Source organism: Lynx canadensis, chromosome X, assembly GCF_007474595.2.
Source record: "Lynx canadensis isolate LIC74 chromosome X, mLynCan4.pri.v2, whole genome shotgun sequence".
NCBI lineage: Eukaryota > Metazoa > Chordata > Mammalia > Carnivora > Felidae > Lynx > Lynx canadensis.
Window position 1 is genome coordinate 84,487,897 of NC_044321.2, and position 23,992 is coordinate 84,511,888.

General features: G+C 36.1%; 1 protein-coding gene across 1 annotated transcript in view; it reads left to right on the top strand.

Moving 5' to 3' along the window:
- RADX (RPA1 related single stranded DNA binding protein, X-linked) overlaps positions 1-18,076 on the top strand; it is an 87,962-nt gene extending 69,886 nt beyond the window's left edge. Inside the window, exons 12-14 of the mRNA XM_030306224.2 lie at positions 1,639-1,929; positions 5,301-5,462; positions 16,733-18,076. Of these exons, the coding sequence (XP_030162084.1) occupies positions 1,639-1,929; positions 5,301-5,462; positions 16,733-16,863 (584 nt within the window). The 3' untranslated portion in view covers positions 16,864-18,076. The remainder of the gene's footprint in view (positions 1-1,638; positions 1,930-5,300; positions 5,463-16,732) is intronic.
- Positions 18,077-23,992: the final 5,916 nt, after the last annotated feature.

The following is a 23,992-nucleotide window of genomic DNA, read 5'->3' on the forward strand; positions in this document are numbered from 1 at the left end:
GCCTATAATTTGTTCTTTGCATGCTGTATTTTAGAACAAATAAGTCAGGAATGCTCACTATATCTTGAATATTGTAATAGCTACTTAACTGCTATTCTAATTATGTATTTGTATAAGTTTAGGGAAAGGAGATTTATTTTAGAAAATAAAAATATTAAGTCATTATACAGTTCTCAGTTTAGTCCTATTAACTGAATTTTCCTGTTGGCTTTGATTGATTCCTTTTTTTTTCATGTGCAGTTAAATTTTTTATCCTTTTGTTATCAAGCATTATTATAGGAAGTTAAGTGTGTTCATCATCTGAATTTTGAAATAAACTCTTTTGTAATATTGCAGTATTTTGAATTCTTGGTGAGTAACTACATATTCAATTTCATCTTCTCTTACAACGCAGTCTAGTATTTTACCTCATAATAAATTTTTGGGAAGTCTCTGGCTAGGTTTTGAAAAGCTTAAGAAAGTAGTCTGGGAATAGGGTATGTTTCAAAAGCAGAAATGATATATTTACCACATTGAAATCTTTCTGTTAGAACCCCCTTCGGCCTCAGCAAGGTTTTTTATGCTAGAATAATAATGAACACCAAGGCATAGGCCACCTGCAAGGAAGCAATTCAGCAACCTTGGTAAACTCTGAAACCGAGTTGCTATCAGCTTGTCTGAGGTACCAGAACTGATAACAAGACAGTCTTGTTCCAGACCTTTTTTTTTTCTGATTCTGCCATATGTCTTCAGGTCCCAGGGTGTATTATTCAATTAAAATTTTATTTTACCAAAGTCCTCAGCACAGTATCTGGAATATATATAATAAGTGCTCAGTAATTATTTGCTGAATCAATGGATGTCATAATATGTAGGGGAGAAATTATATTCTGCCTTAAAAATTAAATGTGTTAGATAAATTGTACATAAGTGATAAACTGACTTGATGATAGAAAACAAACAAGAATTTAAGGGGTCTTGTGGGTGATGGGCATTGAGGAGGGCACCCATTGGGATGAGCATTGGGTGTTGTGTGGAAACCAATTTGACAATAAATTTCATTAAAAAAAAAATTGAAGGGGTCTGTCATCTGAGTTTAGTTCCCTCTTTGATTTCCATGTTATTTATATCTAAAAGGAGTATCATATATAATAAATTGTCTTCATGAAGCAGAGTTATATCCATGAAAAAGACTGTATTTTGTATTTGTTCAAGCTGCTTTTAGCAAAGATTAACAAAATTTTATTTTAAGCTTAAATTCCACCAATAGTGAGTGGTGGTCCCATATCTAACAGTTTTGAATTTGACTTAACTTGAATTTGTCACTGAATATAAAAGAAATATTTGTTTATTTAAGAGAGTTTAGAAAATACAGAAAAAGTATAAGGAAGGTAATTACAAATCTTCATAATCCAAGCAACAGAGAAAATAATATCAGTGTTTAATATTTTGCAGTAAAAGTTTATTTTGAAAATGAATTTAGTTTTCACTGTAATAACAATTATCTCTTGGACATTCAATTTATATTTTATAAGTGGTTTGATTGTTAAAGTTGACTAAACTATTCCTCCTTAATCTGTGCTTTTTTGTACTGAACGACTTAATTTGTTTGATTTATAAATAAGGTCCATTGTGTCTGTCTCATTGTGTCTTTAACAGGTCGAGAAAGCACAAGCGCTGGTGTCCAAGGGAAAGCGAGAAAAACTATAAGCGATAGATGGGAAAGTCCTCTGTGGAGAGAGAAAAAGTTTGGCTTAATAGATCACTTTCATTATAGCTGTGTTCATCCTGAAAGTATTCCACGGAAATTTATTTTCGAGCAGAGAAAGTTTCTCACTGAGCAGTTTAATTCTCAGCCTGCAAAATACATACCACCAGAGGGAAGGCCTCCAAAACTTGAGGACTTTAAAAGCGCCCGAAGCCTTGGACATTTCGAAGTAACCATCCTAGGTAAGTCAAGTGTTATTTTCTTTGAAAATTATTAATTTAATATATTTTCAATATAGATGATACTATTTTGCTTTAAGAAATTATGCTCCCCCCTCCAAAAGAAATAATGTCCAAGGAACGCTCCTGCTTGGCTCAAACCAAAGGAATGGAGCACTGACTCTGGAATACATTAAGCTCTGTGGGCTTTTAAACATTGGCAAGTCCTAGGAAAGTATTTGGGCAGAAGAGAATGGGAACCAAGGGAACTTTCCTCACCCCTGACAACCTGACTACTTCTAAAACTGATTTTGTTCTTCTTTAGCCACCACTTTCTTGCTCATGTTTTCTGTCTCTTTCTTGGTGTATCTGAACTATTGAAAGGTAAAATGTAAGTTAAAGAAAAAAGGTACCAATCATACTAATCTAGAGAGGCTTCTATGAACAGAGATCTGTTTAGCCCCTGAAGAAAATAAAATTCTCAACTAACTCAGTTTGTAACAGAAAGAAGCTACTTAAAAAACTTCCCTGGTCTGTAAGGGAAAATAAACTGATTTTTCTCAGGCAGTTCAAAACTGAGAAGTAGCTATAAAACTTACAGAAATTTAAAAGGCAACACTTTTTTTTTAAGAGAACAAACTGATGGTTACCACAGAGAAGGTGGGTGAGGGGAATGGATTAAATAGGTAACAGGGATTAAGGAGGACATTTGTTTTGATGAGCACTGAGTGTTGTACAGAAGTGTCAAATCGCTATGTTATACCCCTGAAACTGGTATTACACTGTATGTTCACTAACTTGAATTTATATAAAAACTTTTTAAAAAGTCAACACATTCTTAAAGTTACATTTAATTTTACATTTGTTTCCAATGAATGAAAAATGTACACACACAAAAAAAATTCCTAAATAAAATCTTAGCCAAAATAAGCTATTCTCATAGTTAACAACAAAAAAAATTTATTTGTATTTGTATCTTAAGGGAAGGTCATGTTACCTTAAAAGAATGAGGAAAAGTCATTAGTAAATTAATGGCTGAAAGAAAATTCATTTCAAAGATTTTTGTATCTACAGCACTGGAATGCATTACCTTGACCTTTATCAAGATTCTTCCTCCTTTTTACTCTCTCCCACTCTCTTCTCTGCCTCCTCACACATAAGTATGTGCATACATGTGATTGTGCATGTGTGAATAATCTATGAAAAGTAATGAATTTCCGCTGACTCTGTTAGACATGTCAGACCTAAGTTTCAAATTTTTTTTTTTACTAGACTGCATTACTTGGTCTCTTTGTATCACTTAAAAGCAAGAATCAAATGTGAAGAGGGCAAATTTGTCATTCTGCCCAATCATCTCTAATCTATATTAGAATTATGCTGTTTTATATCCTACCCATTTTCATGCTGTTTTATATCCTACCTGTTTTCAAGGACTTACAGTGGTTTACAGGGATAAAATACAAGGAAAAATAAGCCACAGATGGATAAAACAAAACAATGTTTAAAAGGAAACAGAAAAAGTATGTTTTATTAGGTACTTGCAAACAACTAAATTACCATTTGGCAGTAATTTTTTGTGAGCTTTCTGGAAAGAAGAAATAAAGGGGATTCCTGAAAAGGTATTTAACTTTAAAGTTAAAAGAAGTTTGGATATCATTTAGTCCTACCCCCTGGCTAGATAAAACCCAGGCCATGATTAGAAATCATGTCTCCTGAGTCTCTAAACGTATCTTCTATTTCAGAGAAAACAAACACTCATATATAGGAAGCCTGTTATTTTTTTCCTCTATCAAAACTCAAGTCTGAATTTACCATATGAAGTTCTTGTGTAAATAGCACAGAATAACAAATGGATGGATATTTGCAACTATAGTTTTCCTTTTTAAAATGTGGAATTGCTCTTCAGATAATTGAGTCTTACATCAACCTTATAATATATAATCAGTATAATAGTCAAATCTTAGTAAGACATTTCTGTAAAGGAGTATATTTTCGCCTTAATTATTACGTAATCCAAGAATTTAGCTCTCTAATGCTTTAACTTAATACAGAAATGAAATCTAGAGAACTAATATAAATGATAGTGATTCACTGATTCTTATGGAATCTTGGTAGGAGGAGGTAACCTATCAAAATCATCTGAGGGGAGACTTTACCACACTCCTTAAAATTCTGGCATACTCCAGAGAAGCAGCCCATCCAGTCTCCCTTACCTACCTAAGGGAGACTCACAGCTACACTAGAGCCAATGACAACAGTGTGTCCAGCTTGTGAAGTATGCAACAGTGGAATTAAGATTGAGAAATACTTCTCTCCTAATAGCACTGGAAGTGTACATATTCCCAGATTTTGGTTAAAATAACTGGTGAATATCAGATATGAAGGTGGTGAATTGATTATACCTTTTGTAAAAGTATGAAACCAAAGTTGTGTTATGAGACCAAATAGCCTGTCCATTTCAAGCATGGCATGAGCAATGGACTCAGAAGAGAGGATTACATCTCTTACTACTGTACTATTTGTTAAAAGATAAGATCCTAAAACCAAAAGATAACCTTAAGTGTGTTCTGTACAAGGGAATAAATTTGTCCTGTAAAGGGCCAAGTAGTAAATGTTTGAGGCTTTGCAGGTCATACAGCATCTGTCTGAACTACTTAGTTCTGCTGTTTTAGTGTGAAATCAGCCATAGACAATATATAAATGAATGTGCATGCTCTTTGGGGATAAATATTTATAGACACTGAAATTTGAATTGCATATAATTTTCACGTATCACAAAATATTCTGTTGATTTTTTTCAACCATTTAAGATTAAAAACAAAACATTCTGAGCTCATGGGTTGTACAAAGCCTGGTGCAAGGAAGATTTGACCCCCCAGGTTATAATTTGCTGACCCCTGTTCTAGACCTCTGTGAGTAATTGAAGTTTGTAATGTATAATTGAGGACACATGGGACCCTGTCACTACCATCCTGGCTTTGTTTGAGTCATACATCCCTAAGTCCAAATGGCAATAAGGGAACCAGTAGTTATCTCTGAATTGTTCTATCCTGTAATGGCCCCTCACATAATAACCAAGAAAGTGTTCTACATGTCTTCATTTATGTGACCAGGCCATCCTCTGGATATTAAAATTGTAACCTTCTATCAGTAGGTAAAACATTTTGGATAGTTATTTTCAGCAGTGGTGATAAACTGCACTGAAGTGTCTTCTCTTTCAACCAGTAGCATGTATTTGTAAAGTTTTGCACAGCAAAGGGTTTAGTTCCTAGATTTGAAATCATGCTTTTATAGGTGTGAAGCTGTTTGGCACATGTCAGGATCAAACCAGCAAACCTGGCCTCGTTAGCTTCATGTATTAACCCACTTTTAAAAAACTGGTTTTTCTATAACAGGACTGAACCATGAGATAGCAATCGATGTTGCATTCCTGCCCATGTATTCTCCAGAAGATCTCCGTACATCTCAAATCGACACATTACTAACCTGCATGAACTACAGCTGTGTGTATCCACAGGAAACACCTGGCAATGACAGACTGCCAAGAGCACTTGCAGGTAAGAGCACCTCAGTATTCCTTTCACCCCAAAAACAAAATTAATATTGTAAACAGTTCCAATCTTAAGATGTTACCACGTAACCAGTTACAGCCTTAACATTTAATATAATTTAAAGGGTTATTTGGCAAAGGTACCCCAAGACTTATATATGAGAGTATTTTTTTTATTTTTTAAAATTTTTTAATGTTTTTTTTTTTTATTTTTGAGAGAGATAGAGCAAGAGCATGAGCAAGGTAGGGGCAGAAAGAGAGAGGGACACACAGAATCCAAAGCAGGCTTCAGGCTCTGAGCTGTCAGCACAGAGCCCAACGCGGGGCTAGAACTCATGAACACAAGATCATGACCTGAGCCAAAGTTGAACGCTTAACTGTTCAACTGGGTGACTGTTGAACTGGGTGACTGTCAGCTGGGTGACTGAGCCACCCAGATTCCCCATATTTTTTTTAATTTTTTAAATGTTTATTCATTTTTGAGAGAGAGAGAGTCAGAACATGAGCAGAGGAGGGGCAGAGAGAGACACACAGAATCTGAAGCAGGATCCAGGCACCAAACTATCAGCACAGAGCCTGATGTAGGGCTCGAACTCACAGACCACGAGATCATGACCTGAGCCGACGTTGAACACTTAACTGACTGAGCCACCCAGGAGCCCCAAGAATATATTTTTAAATAAAATTATATAAATTAATGGTTTTTATTCCAGGCATACATTAAGAATTTTCTCTTATACTAGATTTCTAAATGTAAGTGTTCATTAGATTTAAGTGGTATGAACATGGAGCAGTACAAATTCAGCTCTTATTTTAACTCAGGTGAGATGATTTGTCCTTTCACCTTACAATTGCCTGAAATTTTAATACCTCCATAGCATAATATAGTGTGGTTGTTTTTTCTTATAAATGTTTAGTTATTCATGTGCTATGCAATAGATTCCTTGAGGACTGCTAGGAGCTTATGTAATCCCAATAGTGAAACCCTTCAACCAACCAATTGTTTAGGCTGCTACATAACAAACTGAACTTTAAATTACTTCTCTATTCCTGTGAAATTATGTGTCCAGTTATAATTATCTACTTCCTGTTGTCATTTGTACTTCCTAAGCATGTAGTAAAGTTGCTAGCAGTTTTCACTGAGCTTACAAGGATATTACATTTAAAAGAGCTTCTAAGACAGCCATTATTATCTGGGGATTTTGCGGTGGGTCTTTGTAAGCTGATGAAACTCTTGAGTGTGTATTGTTTTTCAACAAGTCTTATGAGCTATGCCTTTTGATGAAGTAACTCTTGGCAATAATGGTTACTGCAAACTGAGCTTGAATATCTGATTTGACAAGAGTCTTATTTTTTTTCAGTTCATTTTTAGAAATAGTTTATTAGTTGACTTGCAGTATTACTTCCTACAATGCAGCTCTTTAGATTTCCAGAAATTCCAGATTTCTTAATTAGTGCCCTAATACATGGTTTAAATATTTATATACTCATTTTCTTACTTCATACAACATCTACTTCCATTAAATTTCTTCTGCTATATGTATGTTATTATTGGCATGAAATATCAAGGCAAAATTCTCAGCTACTTACTAGTTGCTAGTGCCAGTTTTTCTCCAGAAGTTACTAACATGGTCAAATGAAAAAACCTGGTACCCTTCTGCCAAAGCAGTTAATACTTGAGACATGAAGGGCAAGAAAATCAAAAGCAATCTAACTAAAAAAAAAATGAAAAATAAAAAAATGGGGCACCTGGGTAGCTCAGTTGGTTAAGTGTCCAACTCTTGATATTGGCTAGGTCGTGATCTCACAGTTTGTGAGTTCAAGCCCTGTGTCGGGTCTGTGCTAACAGCACAGAGCTTGCTTGGAATTCTGTCTCTCCCACTTTCTCTCTGCCCCTCTCCTGCTCTCTCTCTCAAAAAATAAATAAAAAATAAAAAAAATTGGGGCGCCTGGGTGGCGCAGTCGGTTGGGCGTCCGACTTCAGCCAGGTCACGATCTCGCGGTCCGTGGGTTCGAGCCCCACGTCGGGCTCTGGGCTGATGGCTCAGAGCCTGGAGCCTGTTTCCGATTCTGTGTCTCCCTCTCTCTCTGCCCCTCCCCCGTTCATGCTCTGTCTCTCTCTGTCCCAAAAATAAATAAAAACGTTGAAAAAAAAATTTTTAAAAAAAAATAAAAAAAATAGAATTTTGATATTTAAAAAAAAAGAAATCTGATTTGTTTCAAGTAGAATATGTCATGTTTTTCATGACAATGAATTATTAATAATAATAGTATCCATTTAGCTCTGTGCCAAGCATTGTGCCTGGGCATTTTACATAAGTTACAAATAATCCTACTAAGAGCCTTGAAAGGTAAACATTATTATCCCCTATTTATAGATGGCTAGAATGAAAAACAGAGAGATTCACCAGCATGGGTAACAGCTATCATTTCAGCTCAGATCTGTCAGATTCAAAATATTTTCGTTCTTTCCATAACTCCAAACTGAAAGATAAAAATAAGTACAGAATAATTAAATGCTAATAGTATAACATTTGTATCACCTTTTAAACATTTCTATAGCCTGTTTTCTTTTTTACTATACAAGCTATATATGATCACAATTCAAAAATTCAAACAGCACACAAAGTTATAGGGTAAAAGTGAAAGTTCCCCTCCCTGCCTAGGCAGGCCCATCCCCTGCTGCCAGCTCACTCATCTCCTCTCTAGAGATAATCAGTATTCTTTGAATTCTTTAAAATATTATTTTTGCATATAACAGTATATATTTCTCCCACCCCACACTTTTTTTTTTTTTAACTTTTTTTTTTTTTCAACGTTTATTTATTTTTTTTGGGACAGAGAGAGACAGAGCATGAACGGGGGAGGGGCAGAGAGAGAGGGAGACACAGAATCGGAAACAGGCTCCAGGCTCCGAGCCATCAGCCCAGAGCCCGACGCGGGGCTCGAACTCACGGACCGCGAGATCGTGACCTGGCTGAAGTCAGACGCTTAACCGACTGCGCCACCCAGGCGCCCCCCCACACTTTTTTTAAAGTCAGTATAGCTAGCAGAGTGTTCTATGAGTTTCAGGTGTACAATATAGTGATTCAACTATCCCATACATCACCTGGTGCTCCTCATGACAAGTTCACTCGTTAATCTCCCATCACCTATTTCACCCATCCCCCCAACCACTTCCCCTCTGGTAACCATCATTTTGTTTTTTGTAGTTAAAAGAGTCTGTTTCTTGGCTTGTCTCTTTTTTTCCTTTGCTCCTTTGCTTTGGTTCTTAAATTCCACATATGAGTGGAATCGTATGATATTTGTCTTTCTCTGACTGATTTATTTCACTTAGCATTTTACTCTCTAGCTCCATCCATGTCGTTGCACATGGCAAGATTTCATTCTTTTTTTACGACTCAGTAATATTCCATTGTACATATATACCACATCTTTATCCATTCATCTATCCATGGACACTTGGGCTGCTTCCATAATTTGGCTAGTGTAAATAATGCTGCAGTAAACATAGGAGTGCATATATCCCTTTGAATTAATGTTTTTCAATTTTTTGTGTAAATACCCAATAGTGCAATTACTGGATCGTAGGGTAGATCTATTTTTAACTTTTTGGGGAACCTCCATACTGTTTTCCAGAGTGGCTGCACCAGTTTGCATTCCCACCAACAGTACAAAAGGATTCTTTTTCTCCACATTCTTACCAACACCTGTTGTTTCTTGTGTTGTTGATTTTAGCCATTCTGACAGATGTAAGGTGATATCTCATTGTACTTTTGATTTGCATTTCCCTGATGAGTGATGGTGAGCATCTTTTCATGTGTCTGTTGGCCATCTATAGGTATTCTTTGGAGAAACGTCAATTCATGTCCTCTGTACATTTTTTATTGGATTATTTGAGTTTTAGCTGTCGAGTTTTATACGTTCTTTATATATTTTGGATACTAACCCTTTATTGGATATGTCATTTGCAAATGTCTTTTCCCCATTCAGTAGATTGCTTTTTTGGTTTTGTTGTTTCCTTTGTTGTGTGTAAACTTTCTATTTTAATGTAGTTCCAGTAGTTTATTTTTGCTTTCGTTTCCCTTGCCACAAGAGACATATCTAGAAATATGTTGCTATGGCCCATGTCAGGACATTACTACCTGAACTCTCTTCTAGGATTTTTATGATTTCGGGTCTCCCATTTAGGCCTTTAATCTATATTGAGTTTATTTGTGTGTATGGTATAATAAAGTGGTCCAAGCTCATTCTTTTGCATGTAGCTGTCCAATTTTCCCAGCACCATTTGTTTAAGACATTGTCTCTATCTCATTGGATATTCTTTCCTGTTTTGTCAAAGATTAATTGACCATATAGTTGTGGGTTCATTTCTGGGTTTTCTGTTCTGTTCTGTTGATCCGTGTGTCTATTTTTGTGCCAGTACCATACTGTGTTGAATGCTACATCTTTGCGATATAACTTGAAGTCTGGAATTGTGATGCCTCCAGCTTTGCTTTCCTTTTCCAAAATTGCTTTGGCTGTTCTGGATCTTTTGCAGTTCCATATAAATTTTAGGATTCTTTCATCTAGTTTTGTGAAAAATTCTATTGGTGTTTTGGTAGAGATTGCATTAAATGTGTAGATTACTTTGGGTAGTATAAACATTTTAACAGTATTCTTCTAATCCATGAGCATGGAATGTCTTTCCATTTCTTTGTGTTGGCTTCAATTTCTTTTGTCAGTGTTCTATAGTTTTCAGAGTACAGGTCTTTCACCTCTTTGGTTAGGTTTATTCCTAGGTATCGTTATTATTTTGGGTGTAATTGTAATGAGATTGTCTTCTTAATTTCTCTTTCTGCTGCTTTCATTATTACTGTATAGAAATGCAACAGATTTCTGCACACTTATTTTGTATCCTGCGATTCGTTTATCAGTTCTAGTAGGTTTTCTACGTATAGTATCATGTCATCTGCAAATACCGAATGTTTTACTTCCTCCTTACCAATTTGGTTGCCTTTCATTTCTTTTTGTTGTCTGATTACTGTGGGTAGGACTTCTAGTACTATGTTGAATAGAAGTGGTGAGGGTGGACATCCTTCTCTTGTTTCTGACCTTAGGGGAAAAGCTCTCAGTTTTTTCCTCATTAAGGATTACGTTGGCTGTGGGTTTTTCATATATGGCATTTATGTTGAGGTTCCTTCTAAACCTACTTTGTTGAGAGTTTTTTTAAATCGTGAATGGATGTTGTGCTTCGTCAAATGCTTTTTCTGTGTCTGTTGAAATGGTCATATGGTTCTTGCCCTTTCTCTTATTGATGTGATGCATCACGTTGATTGATTTGCATATGTTGAACCACCCTTGCATCCCAGGAATAAATCTCACTTGATCACCCACACACACAGTCTTAAGGAAATACACATAAATGGAATTATAGTAAACATATAGTTCCATAACCACCTTTTTCCTCTTGACAATATATCTTGGATATCTTTCATATTTAGTATATAGAGAGATACTTCATTCATTTTAATACCTATAAATACATCACTGCGTGGATGTACCAAAATTTACTTAATCCCCTAGTGATGAACATTGAGATTGTTTCCAAATATTTTGGCTCTTAGCAAAGAGTACTGCAGTGAGTATCTATCTATCTTTCCGTGTGTATGTATATATAATCTTTGTGTACTTACATACATATCTGTAAGATGAATACTTGGAAGAGAAATCAGTGACTCAAAAGATGTAGGCATTAAAATTTTTGTAGATATTGTCATCCAAAAAGTTTATGCCAATTTACACTTTTACCAAAGGCAAGAGTGCCACTTTACTCACACCCTTAGAAATGCTAGGTATTATTGTTCTTGTTAGTCTTTGGCAGACTAATGGCAAAAAGTTATTATTATCATTGTTTTCATTTGCTTATTTCTAAGCTTGAATATCTTCATAATGTTTGTCAGTTATAGTTCTTCTTTCTATGAATTTTGTATGCTAGTTTTATTTTTCCATTTTTCTGTGAGTGTTCTTTTTCTTATTAATTTGTAGGTTTTCTTTGTATATTAGAGTTAACCCTTTATTGTGTGTTGCAAATAATTTTACACATTTTGACTAAATTTGTTCAGTGGGAGGCTTCCTTTGGTATTTTAAGTAATTTTATTTTTATATACTCAAATATATCAATCATTTATTTTTGTGACTGCTGGTTTTATGTCATACTCAGAAAGGCATCACTTAGTCCAAGATTATTTTTTTAATTCACTGTGGGTTTTGGTACTTTTATAATTTCATTTTTGTACTCATATAACCTTTATTATGGCAAAATTTACATAAAATTTACCACTTTAACCATTTTTTAATTGTACAATTCAGTGACATTAAGTACACTGACAGTGTTGTGCAATCATCATCATTATCCATTTTTAGAAGTTTTTTATCATCCCAAACAGAAATTCTGGTACCATTAAATAGTAACTCTTCATTGCCCCCCTCTCCCCAGCCCTTGGTAACCTCTATTTTACTTTCTGTCTCTATGAATTTGCCTATTCTAGGTGCCTCATATAAGTGGAATCATATAGTCTTTGCGAGTCTGACCTATGTCACTTGGTCATCCATGTTGTAATATACAGAATGTAATATCCATGTGTGTAATATCAGAATTTCATTCCTTTTTATAGCTGAAGAATATTTCATTGTGTCTATATACCACATTTTGTTTATCCATTCATCTATTGATGGACATTTGGGTTGTTTCTACCTCTCGGCTATTATGAATAATTATTGTGAATAATTCTGCTATGGATATTGGTGTATAAGTATCTGAATCCCTGCTTTGAGTTCTTTTAGGAACATATTTAGGATTGGAATTGCTGAGTCATATGGTAATTCTGTATTTAACTTTTTGAGGAACCACCAAACCATTTTCCACACCAGCTGCACGATTTTACATTCCCACCAGCAATGCATACAGATCCCAATTTCTCTACATCCTCACCAATCTTTGTTATTTTCTGTTTTTTTTTAATTTTTTTATGTGTATTTTTTTTTTGAGAGAGAAAACACATGCGTGGGAGGGGGAGAAAGAGAGAGAGAGAGAGGGAGGGAAACAGGATCCAAAGTGGGCTCTGCACTGACAGCAGAGAGCCTAATGCAGGGCTCAAACCCACACACTGTGAGATCATGAGCTGAAGTCAGATGCCCCTGTTTTTTGTTTTGTTTTGTTTTTTAATAACAGCCATCCTAAAGTGGTGTCTCATTTTGGTTCTGATTTGCATTTCTCTAATTATGAATGATGTTGGGCATATTTTAATATGCTCAGTGGCCGTATCTTCTTTGGAGAAGTGTATATTCAAGTCCTTTGACCATTTTGAATTGGGTTGTTTAGGGTTTTGTTAATATGTCTTCATTTTTATAGTTTAAAATTATAATCCATTTGGAATTTATTTTGGTATGGAAAGTGAAATAATGGACCTAGCTTTATTTTTTTCCAAGTAATTAGCTCTATTTCCCAAATCATGTGTTGAATAATGCTTACTGCTATAATGTCCTAATTGGTATCATCTTTAACTATGAGCTACAAGGATATATGTGTGTGTGTGTGTGTGTGTGTGTGTGTGTGTGTGTGTGTTAAAGCTCTTCCATATCATGTTTCTGAAATGTTTATCAATGGAGAAGTTAACTCAATGCTTTCAAATAGGAAGAAAGTGTGTATGTAATGCACATAAACATTTCATATATATATGCACATACATACACACCTTCTTCCTATTTGAAAGCATGAGTTAACTTCTCCATTGATAAACATTTCAGAAACATGATATGGAAGAGCTTTAACACATGTAAAAATACCAATTTTATTATTCCCTATGTAATCAGGGTTTCCCATATTATTTTTACAGGCAAGAATACTGTACTGTATTACAAGATAGGTTAGATGGTTTTGCAGTTACAAAGCCACTTCAAAGTCTCTGTGACTTAACACAATAAATGTTTGTTTCTTGCTCAAGTTGAGTCTGATGCAATCAGACATTAGCTTCCTTCTCAGCAGTGATTCATGAATCCAGTCTGCTTACATCTTGTTGCAGCTTCAGCAGGAACAAGTAGCTTCTAGGGTTGTCTAGGCAGAGGAAGAAAGAGATGAAGGAGACACTAGCTTTTAATTACATTGGAGTGGAAGTGACATATCATTTCTACTCACATTCTCATTTCCCAGAGCTTACCTACATGATCCCATCCTAGCAACAAGAGATGCCAGGACACTTTGTCTTCCCACGTGATCACCCATAAGAAAACGGAGTGAACACTCCACTGCCTTTGTCTCACTTTTTTGTATTTGTGACATTTCTAAAAGTGTACAATTTTTGTAAACAGTACTAACAATTTAAAGTGAAATTTAGAAAAACTCATTTTTTAGGTAAAACTCTGTAGTCCTTTTAAAAGAATCTCTATGTGATGTAAATAATAACATCCTCATTTCATACTAGGTTTTCTTAAGTAGAGACTGATTGTTGATGATAATTTGAGTGCTTGCTGTGCATCACCCACCATCCTAAGTGCTTTACAGTCCATTTAATCCTCACAACATTCTGTGATATAGTACCAGATGAACAGATTGAGAGGTTTTCATTTGCTCAAAGTATTAACACAAGTAGGCAGAGCTCCTCACCTAAACAGTAGATTTACTTAGACTTCATGTTTCAGGCACTCTGTAAGTCATTATTTATAAAGGTCAATATATGATAACAACTAGAATTATTAAGGTTTGGGTTGTTTCTGTTGGCATCAAATCTTGACATCTCAAAATCTTTCCAAAGCATCTAGGTTAAAGTCCATCCCCTTCAAAGAAGAAGAAAGTTATACAGTAGCAGCAGTTGTTATTATACTCATTGTGCATTAGTGAACTTGCACAGTTTTAAATCATTCATCAGATTTTGTGACATGTCTAGCAGAGGTGGCTTTAATTGTGAAGCTCATGGGGCACCTGGGTTGCTCAATCGGTTAAGCATCTCAGGTCATGATCTCGCTGTTCATGAGTTTGAGCCCCGCATTGGGGTCTGTACTAACAGCTTGGAGCCTGCTTCAGATTCTGTGTCTCCCTCTCTCTGCCCCTCCCCCACTCACATTTTCTCCCTCTCCCTCTCCCTTCCTCCCTCCTTTTCAAAAATAAACATTAAAAAAATTAATTGTGATACTCTTGAAGCCTAGGCCTGAAAAGCCCTCACTTGCTTTGGTACTCTTTTGTATTTTATATTATTTTTCATAAACAGCATGCCCTTCAGGTCCCACAAAACCTAGATCCAACACTGGCTTTTGGGCACAGGTTTTTTTTTTTTAATGTTTATTTATTTTGAGAGAGAGAGCGTGCGTGTGCGCATGAATAGGGTAGGGGCATGAGAGAAAGGGAAAGAGAATCCCAAGCAGGCTCCACTCCCATTAGCACAGAGCCCAACACAAGGCTGGATCTCAGGGACCTGTGAGATCATGACCTGAGCCGAAACCAAGAGTCGGGTGCTTAACCTACTGAGCCACCCAGGTGCCCCAAGGCACAATTTCAGAGATGTAACCCTAGTATACAAAGGTTAAGATCACATGCCTCAAAGCCAGACTGTGTACATTAGAATCACCATGTGACTTTGCTTAAGTTACTTAACCTCTAAATGATTTCATTTTTTCATATCTAAAATGAAGTCTTTATCTAGCCACTGAAGTCTGTGATCCATTAGCTTAGTAGCTGTCAGATAGTGTTTTGAAAGAGTTTCCTTAAACACTTGGAAGCGAGAAAGGAAACCAAGGAAAAAATTATCTCCAGTTTTTGCAGTTGGATCTGTGTCACGGCACCCCTTCAGTGCTTACCCAGGCTGTTTACAACTCTGTCTTAGCTTTCGCTTCCTGCTGTGCGGAGCCTGATGATCAGCCAGAGGTGAACAATTGGAGTTTTTATCAGGTCTTTTCTGAGCATGCGTCCAGCACTGAGTGTACATATAGCCTTCTTGATGCCCCAGTGTATACAGAAGCTTTTAAAAGCCCTTATTTCCCCCACATATCTTTTCCCCAACCCCTTCCTCCCCAGCTTTTTTAGTCTGGCTAATGTTTTTGTCTTAATGTGTTTTCAACAAAAGCCACTGGGGAAGCTACCCCAGTCATGGGAATGCTCCAAATCAGATGAAATGAAAGCAAGCCCTCATGTCTCCTTGAGCGAGCTGCCTTACAGGGCAAAACACACAACTACATCTTTGAGAATAAGTTCTGCATCGCACTATCTGGTACTAGCAGCCAGCTGCCATCTTCATGGCTGCTGCTGATACAGGTAGTAGGTGGGCAACGTAAAGTACCGCAGCACATTCTTACCACAGTGCAGCAGCTCTTTCTTTATTAATCCTTCCCCCATCATTTTAAGTTTGTGTATAGATTCCAGAGTTCTGCAGAAGTTGATCTGAGAGTTTTTGCCAGCCTGTGAGTTGCTTTAGTTGAGGGACCCAGCCCTGAAATTGCCTACTCTGCCATTTATAGCAGTGTCACTCACCTGACCCATTTTTGATAAAGCTTCTTGAGAGTATCCAATGCTAAGTGTTAGTCAATAAAGCTACTTCAAAGGAAATATACCTTATTATTTTTTTAATAAGCTAAGTTTCAAACCAGATCTCTTTTATTTTTTTAAGTTTATTTATTTCAAGAGAGAGAGCAAGTGAGGTAGGGGCAGAGGGAGAGAATCCCAAGCAGGCCCTGCACTGCCAGCACAGAGCCCGACGCAGGGCTGGAACCCATGAACCATGAGATCATGACCTGAGCCGAAATCAAGAGTCAGTCGCTTAACTGACTGAGCCACCCAGGTGCCCCCAAAGGAAATATAGTTTAAAAGAAACTTGAATTTCATATATGTATTTTGCTTTATATCTTGTAAGTTTTGTAAGTAATTGATAATTATGTTTCAAAATATAAAAAATTATTTTTGTACTTCCTTGAAGTATAACAATAAGTTGTTGACTTGGCACCATATAAATAACCTTGAAAACCTGTAGACTGACTTTACCAAAAAAAATTTAACAAGTAAATAACTAAATATGACTTTGGAATACCAGCCTGTATCTTGACATTATTAGTGGCATCTGTTTGATATATTCACTTTTGTGTGCAGAAGTTAGCATAACGTAACTTTGATGACTGTGTGATAATTTGGAGGGAAGAGAGAGAAGATGAGGGACAGTGTTAATGTTATAATAAGAAAAAGTCAGCTTATGTGATACTAAATCCAAGTAAATATTTAAGTATTTTACAATACCATCTGCTTTTTACTTTCAGGTGATATTATCAAAGCTGTAACTAAACTGGATAAAGTGCACATCGTTGGTATCTTGGATATCTGTAACTTGGGTAACAATAAGGTAGAAGTCTACTTGCACAAAATTTATAGTCCAACTAATACTTCTTAAAAGTTGGCAGATGAATTGGTTACAGGTTATAACGAGGGCACTGCGTTAAAGATACTCTGTCATTTTGTTGGTAATTTTAGTACCTGTTTTTCGACAAGAATATTACATAAGCTTTAAAGTTATTAAGTGGTTTCATGTTCATCTTGTGTTTGGAGATAATGCACTTCATTTAAAGTTCATTACTGAAAAGTTCATTAAAACCGATTTTGTGTATCAAGAAAATTTACCTTCTATATAACTATTATCTTGACTTGTACTAATTTGTGTTCACTGTTCTATTTGTGGTGTTCCTTTATTCAAAAGCCTCAGCATAAGGCATCCTGACTTACAAAAGTAACTTCTCTTGAACATTTAACATGCTTTCAGTTTTATTCACCTATAATGGGAAATTTTGCATTGCTTATTTGAAGATTAAATTCTCCTAAAGCGGTCAACCTGCATTTCTCACAACTATGGTAGTTACTGTCATTTTTAAAAGCACACATGGACTGTTATGGTTCATTTGCCTTGGTCTTCAGTTTGGTGAACTTTACAATGAGTGTGTTAAATTGTCTTAAGGCTTTCCACTCTTTATTGTGACCTCATATCCTTTGAATGTCTAAGTGAGTGTGATAAATTGTCTTAAGGCTTTCCACTCTTTATTGTGACCTCATATCCTTTGAATTTCTAAGTATTTTGACCAGTGTGTGAGGTTAAAGCCAGAGGCTACATATGCCTCTATTCTTGCTGTATTGATTTGTAGTTTTCGTACATGTAATGTGAGTTTTGTGAAAATTTATCTCATATTAACATTTTAAGTATGCATTTTGAAAATATAAAACAGTGACTAAGGGAACTGATTTTATTCTGGTTATCTGTTTTACTTCATCTTAGCTATAAATTGCCATTCCACATTTGCAAAGCCGTGTGGTTGACATCTATGTGGTTAGTGGATGAGCCAAAATGACCATCACATGAGAAAAAATATTTAATGTCAAGATCAATCTGATTGTAGTTCAGCAATTAAATTGTGGGGTTTTCTTCTAGCCCTGTGATTCAGTGACTTCATATGCTGTATACTTTAAATGTTTTTGTGCAGCTCACAAATCTAAAGATAGATGTTGTACTTTGTTCATAAATGTGTTCAGCCTTTTGTTCTTTATAATTGTGTTTAAATGGTAATTAAAATAGTGAATCCTTCTTGTGTTAAAATTTTGAGTGTGTTATTAAAGTTAAAACACAATAACTTTTCTGGTCTCTTGTCTCATTTTGAATGTATTTGATGTCTCTCCTCTGTATTTTTGGCCTATAATAGACCTACATGTACTTGCCAAATAGCCAATATGATTCTTCCATATGGTTTGAAGACTTATCAGATGGAATCTGGGTTTTTGTATGAAACTATTGCAAAATTTTTTTAAGTATTTATTTTTGAGAGAGAGAATGTGAACCGGGGAGGGGCAGAAAGGGGACAGAGGATCCAAAGCGGGCTCTGCACTGACAGCAGGGAGGCTGATGTGGGGCTCGAACTCACAAACAGTGAGATCATGACCTGAGCTGAAATCAGATGCTCAACCAACTGAGCCACCCAGGTGCACCAAACCATTATAAACTTTAAAAGGCAATTCAATTTTACTGACATATAAGTGTTGGGGAAGGAAAAAATTAATACTTAAATAGCTATTGACTAAAAACCTCAGGCTGAGATTTCAAAACTACACACTTTAACAGGTATAATTTCTGTTCTCATATTTAATGAGAAATATGGCTATTTTTGAAGTTTTAGGATCTTTAAAAACAACTTCCCTGGCGATTTATTTTATATTCTAGCAGTGTTTCTATCTATATTTGAAGTTAAACATCTGTGTCCACATTTCTGGTTGTTGTAAAATTGGATACCTATGATAGCAGTTTCCAAAGAAAAATACCAAACTACCATCAGAAGAACTTAACCTTTAAATGACAATATGTGTTCATTAGTTCCAGAGACACACAAATATATTACTGTAATGTCACCTTCATGTCAATAAATCAATTAGTAAATTCTGAAATATTAATCTACTGGAGGACCACAGTCTCTAACTTTAGATGGACCATGAGATATACACATTGAAATCCTTTGGTAAGCTATTAAAGAAACAATCTGAGGGGTGCCTGAGTGGCTCAGTTGGTTAAGCGTCTGACTTTGGCTCAGGTCATATCTCACAGTTAACAAGTTCAAGCCCCGTGTCGGGTTCTGTGCTGACAGCTGAGCCTGGAGCCTGCTTCAGATTCTGTGTCTCCCTCTCTCTCTGCTCCTCCCCTGCTCTCTCTCTCTCTCTCTCTCTCTCTCTCAAAAATAAACATTAAAAAAAAAGAATTTGAGCACATTCTCTCTGCCATTTTTTTTCTTCAGGGAATTAGCCTGCATTCATTTTATTCTTATTAAGAAAGGGTTTTTTAAGAAATTAGTCTCATCCTTATCACCAAATAAGGGTGACACTAATAACATTTGATATTTTTAGCTATATACCCTCTGCCAATATGGACTGCTGATTGTAACGAATTCTGTTATTCTAAAGTCATTTTGTGGAGCGCCTGAGTAGCTCAGTTGGTTAAGTGTCCAGCTCTTGATTTAGGATCAGGTCATGATCTCACAGTGGTGGGATCAAGCCTGGTGTTGGGCCTGCTTGGGATTCTGTCTCTCCCTCTCTCTTAAAATAAAATCATTTGTATGGTTCATACTGGTTACTGTTTCACTGGTTTCCTTTACATTTCCTTTATTTTTCTTTTTTAAGCTTTGCTACCTAAGAATTAGCAGGTAAATTGATGGGAGGTGAAATATGTATTATTTGGTCCAGATTATTTTAGTAATCAACTACTTTTAGTAAAGAAATTTTAGGAAAAAAAGATTAAAAATGATCAGCAAAACAAGATTTGGATATTATCCGATGGTTTCAGTTCTTTGAGATTATTTTCTAGTCAAGTCATATTATATTTGTGTCTATTGTCCAAAATAAGAACATTGCATATAAACTTACTTCTTGGTCCAGGTCTTACCACTTATTATATTATCTTCATTCTTACATTGTTATGTTGATACCACTTGTAGCCCTAAGTTTTTGTTTTCCTTTATGATAAGAAACAAAAAGTAGATTTTGAAAAAGCAGATTTAAAGCTAGCCATGGGTCTGTCCCTAAGTGCCTGTGAAATTTTAAGGAAAGCCACTTAAACTGCTTGGCCTTCATTTCCTTATTTGTAAAATTTGCACAATAATGGTCCCATCCAATTCTACGATTCTTTGGGTCTATTAATATAGTTATTAGAACACTGAAAATGTGTTTGTGTTATTTCTATGTCTTTCATGAAGATGTGATTTTCTATGAAGAGCATTTTAATATGATTAGACCATTTGTCAATTATAGCAGCTCATTGTAACAAAAAACAATTGAAGTATTTTAATCCCAGGTGTTTTTTTACTGCTAGTGTTCTTCCTAACTTGTCACCTTTCAGTGATTTTTTTTCAAAAAAGAAATCTAAAATATTTTAGCTGCTTTATTTTTTTTTATTTTTTAATGTTTATTCATTTTTGAGAGAGAGAGAGAAAGAGAGCGAGCATGAATGGGGGAAGGGCAGAGAGAGAGGAAGACACAGAATCCGAAGCAGGCTCCAGGCTCTGAGCTGTCAGCACAGAACCCGATGCAGGGCTCAAACTCATGAACCGTGGGATCATGACCTGAGCCAAAGTTGGATGCTTAACCGGCTGAGCCACCCAGGCGCCCCATGTTAGCTTTTTTTTAAATGATAGGCACATCTTCATTGAAAAGCAACACTTTCTCAAGAATTTGAATATCCCTTATGTGATTCTGAGATTATTGTATCTGACTCCTAGTAGCTTAGGCTCTAGAAGTTGCCCCTAGCAAGGTTTTAATATCTATTTTGTATGTGGAGGAACTAAAACAGAAAAAGACTAAATGATTTAATGTAAAATTGCCAAAGCAATTAAATTATAGGGTTAGGCTTATAAATTCAAGGTTTATTTCTTTAAACTCTCATTTGTGCATAAAATAAAATGTCTGAATAATAGTAAAATTTCATGTAGTATACCAAATCACTGTGAGATAAACTTCTCCATATCCTGAGGCTCATAAAATAATAAGCCAAACTATTGCAACATACCTCCAAGTATGTGAATGCCCACTCTGTGGCAAGCACTGGGATTAGCACCAGGAACACAGCACTATACAAGCAAAAACACATGGCCCCTATTGTCATACAGCTTACAATGTTGTGGAGGAGAAAGACATTCAAATAATTGCACAAAAAGTGAGATAAGTGCTACAAAGGAAAGATATGTGGTTTATATTAGATCTTTTAAGCAAAGGAAACCACGTTGGGCAGTGGGGTGTGCACCGTGAAAGTTTTTCCTGAAGGAGTGGATGTGTGTTTGAGCACTTGAGTCAGAACTCATATGGCTGAAGTGCAGAAAGTGGCTTACAAGATGAGACCAGCAAATAGACAAAGGCTCCTGCAAGCTATGCAGAACCTTATAGGCCATAATAAGGATTTTAGTTTTTTAGTTTCTATCTTCAGAGTACTGGGAAGCCGTTAAATGGTTTATGGCCAATATACATCATGATTCAATTTATGTTTTGGAACAGTCACTGTCTCCTGGAAGGAGAATAGATATAAAGAGGTTGCCAGAGACTCCTAGTTGGACCCTAATAACTACTCTTCTGTAGTAATATATCTGTCCATCTTTAGCTGGGTGCATGGCTACCTACAATAAAGAATACTTCCCCATGCTTTCTTTGTCACTAGATGTGGCCTTGTGACTAAGTTCTCACTAAGTTCAGGAATGAGCATCAGTGATCTGTACAATTACTAAACCATTTCCTCAAAGGTTGTAAAGGAATGCTCTCTTTTCCCTTTCCATCCTCCCCCCCCCCGCCCCACCCTTCCTGCTGGCTGAAATGTGAGCATGACAGTGAGACATCTTGGATCCAACATTCTAGGGATGTCAACCCAACCAGCTAGTAGGAGACTAGGCCCGTGGCAAGGCCATACCAGCTTTGTACTTCTTACCTGTTTGGGCTGTTACATGAGAGAAAAATAAGCTGTCTCATTTATGTCACCACTATTTTGGGTCTCTGACCAACAGCCCAGTGTGTATACTACTAATGCAGGAGGCAGAAGTGAAAGCAAGGGGACCGGCTGAATGATAAATGATATCAATAGAGGTGGATATAGTCCTTATAAGTTTCAGAGATAACCTTAAAATATAGATTCAGGCATCTTGCCTGATTCTATTGGTCCAGTTCTTAACAAATTCTTACTGAAAGAAAAAAAAAATTTTAACACAAAAAATTCTCCTCACCCTTCCCCAAAATCACAAAGGCAATTTCTTAGTAACCAAGTAAAATGTAGATGATTTTCATGTATCTTTGCTGTCATATAGTCCTAGGCATATTTGACTTTGGACATCAAGTGTTTTGTAATATCAGATCTCAGTTATTTCTTTTATTCAGTGTGGGCTAATATTAAAATTAATTTTTATTCATTTGAAACATACACCAAGTTAGAATCACCGAGTACAGATTTTGAAGTGTGCAACAGGTAATCAAGGGTTACCTGTATTCTATTAGAAACACAGTTCTGTGACTCCTCATCTTTAAAACGTTGGGTTTGCCATAACGGTTGTTCAATCATATGGAGAAATTTGAAATGTTCTTTGCCTAAGAGGTGAATAATTCCCCTCTCTATGCCTTTATTAATATTGATAATGTACCTTTGCTAAGATACATAATATTTATTAAGGTAGTTAAGATGCAAGTAATTGAAAAAGTCCAATAATATTAAATGTTTGAACAATAATGTAGAGCAGTGGTTCTCAAACTCGGCGTCCTAATGGTATTACCTGGCAAGTTTTAAAAATTACTATGCCTACGTGTCACCCCCAAGTTTCTGATTGGGGTGTAGCCTGAGCATCAAGGTAGTTAATAGCTCCCCAGGTGATTCTAATGTGCAGACAATTTTGATAAACACTGATATATATTACTGTTTAAAATTTTTAATGTGTATTTATTTTTGAGAGCGTGAGCAGGGGAGGGGCAGAGAGAAAGGGAGAGAGAGAATCCAAAGCAGGCTCCACGCTGTTGGTGCAGAGCCCGATGCAGGGCTCGAACTCACAAACCACAAGATCATGAGCCAAAGTTGGATGCGCAACCGAGCCACCCAAGCGCCCCTATACAGTACTGTGTAAAAGCACTTGTCAGTTTTATTAGAGCTCAAGCTTTACCCAATACCTTGACCTCCAGTTTAGGTACTACAGGATTCAGCTACTCCCAATGCAGTGTCATCGTGAATTGTGTTGAGAGGAAAGAAAACTTAAAAATTGATAGTTTTTAAACAACTTTTATTTTCATAGAGTTCTGGCATGTCAGATCTAGGAAAGGCCTTACGGATAAATAAATTCAAATCCAACCTCCTTTATTGTGTAAACGAACAAAAAGCCCCAGAGAGGTTTTTCTTTTCCTGAGGATATAATAGTTAGATGTTGCAGAGCCAACACTTGTGCAAACTTTTGATTTGTAATATACTTCAAAAATGTTCGGAATATCACCTAAAATACAGATAAACATAGAAATATAGATTGTACAATGAGTAAATGTACAATATGTAGATAAGACAAGTATAGATTGGAAGTTGAAGCACAATGAGGTTGAAATAAAATGGGGCGCCTAGGTGGCTCAGTCGGTTAAGCATCTGATTCTTGATCTCAGCTCAGGTGTTGATCTCAGGGTCATGAGTTCAAGCCCCACATTCAAGCCTACTTAAAAAAGAAAAAAAAAAAGATGTCAGTGAGTCTGTCAAAACCACAACTAGATTCTATATGATTTTCATCATGTCCAGGTTGTATGATCTAAAGTTTTTCAATTGTAAAGTGCTTAAGAATTACCTGGAGAGCTTATTTAAAATGTGGATTCCTAGATATTTCCCTCAGATTCTGATTCAGTATGACTTGGAGTAGGACCCAGGAACCTTCGTTTTTAATAAAATTCCAAGTGGGTATAATGTAGGTGTTCCATAAACTAAACTTTAAAATCACTGAATAAGCACTAGACCACTCACGCCCCAGCAAATTACCTTAAGAGTTAACAGAGGGGAGCCT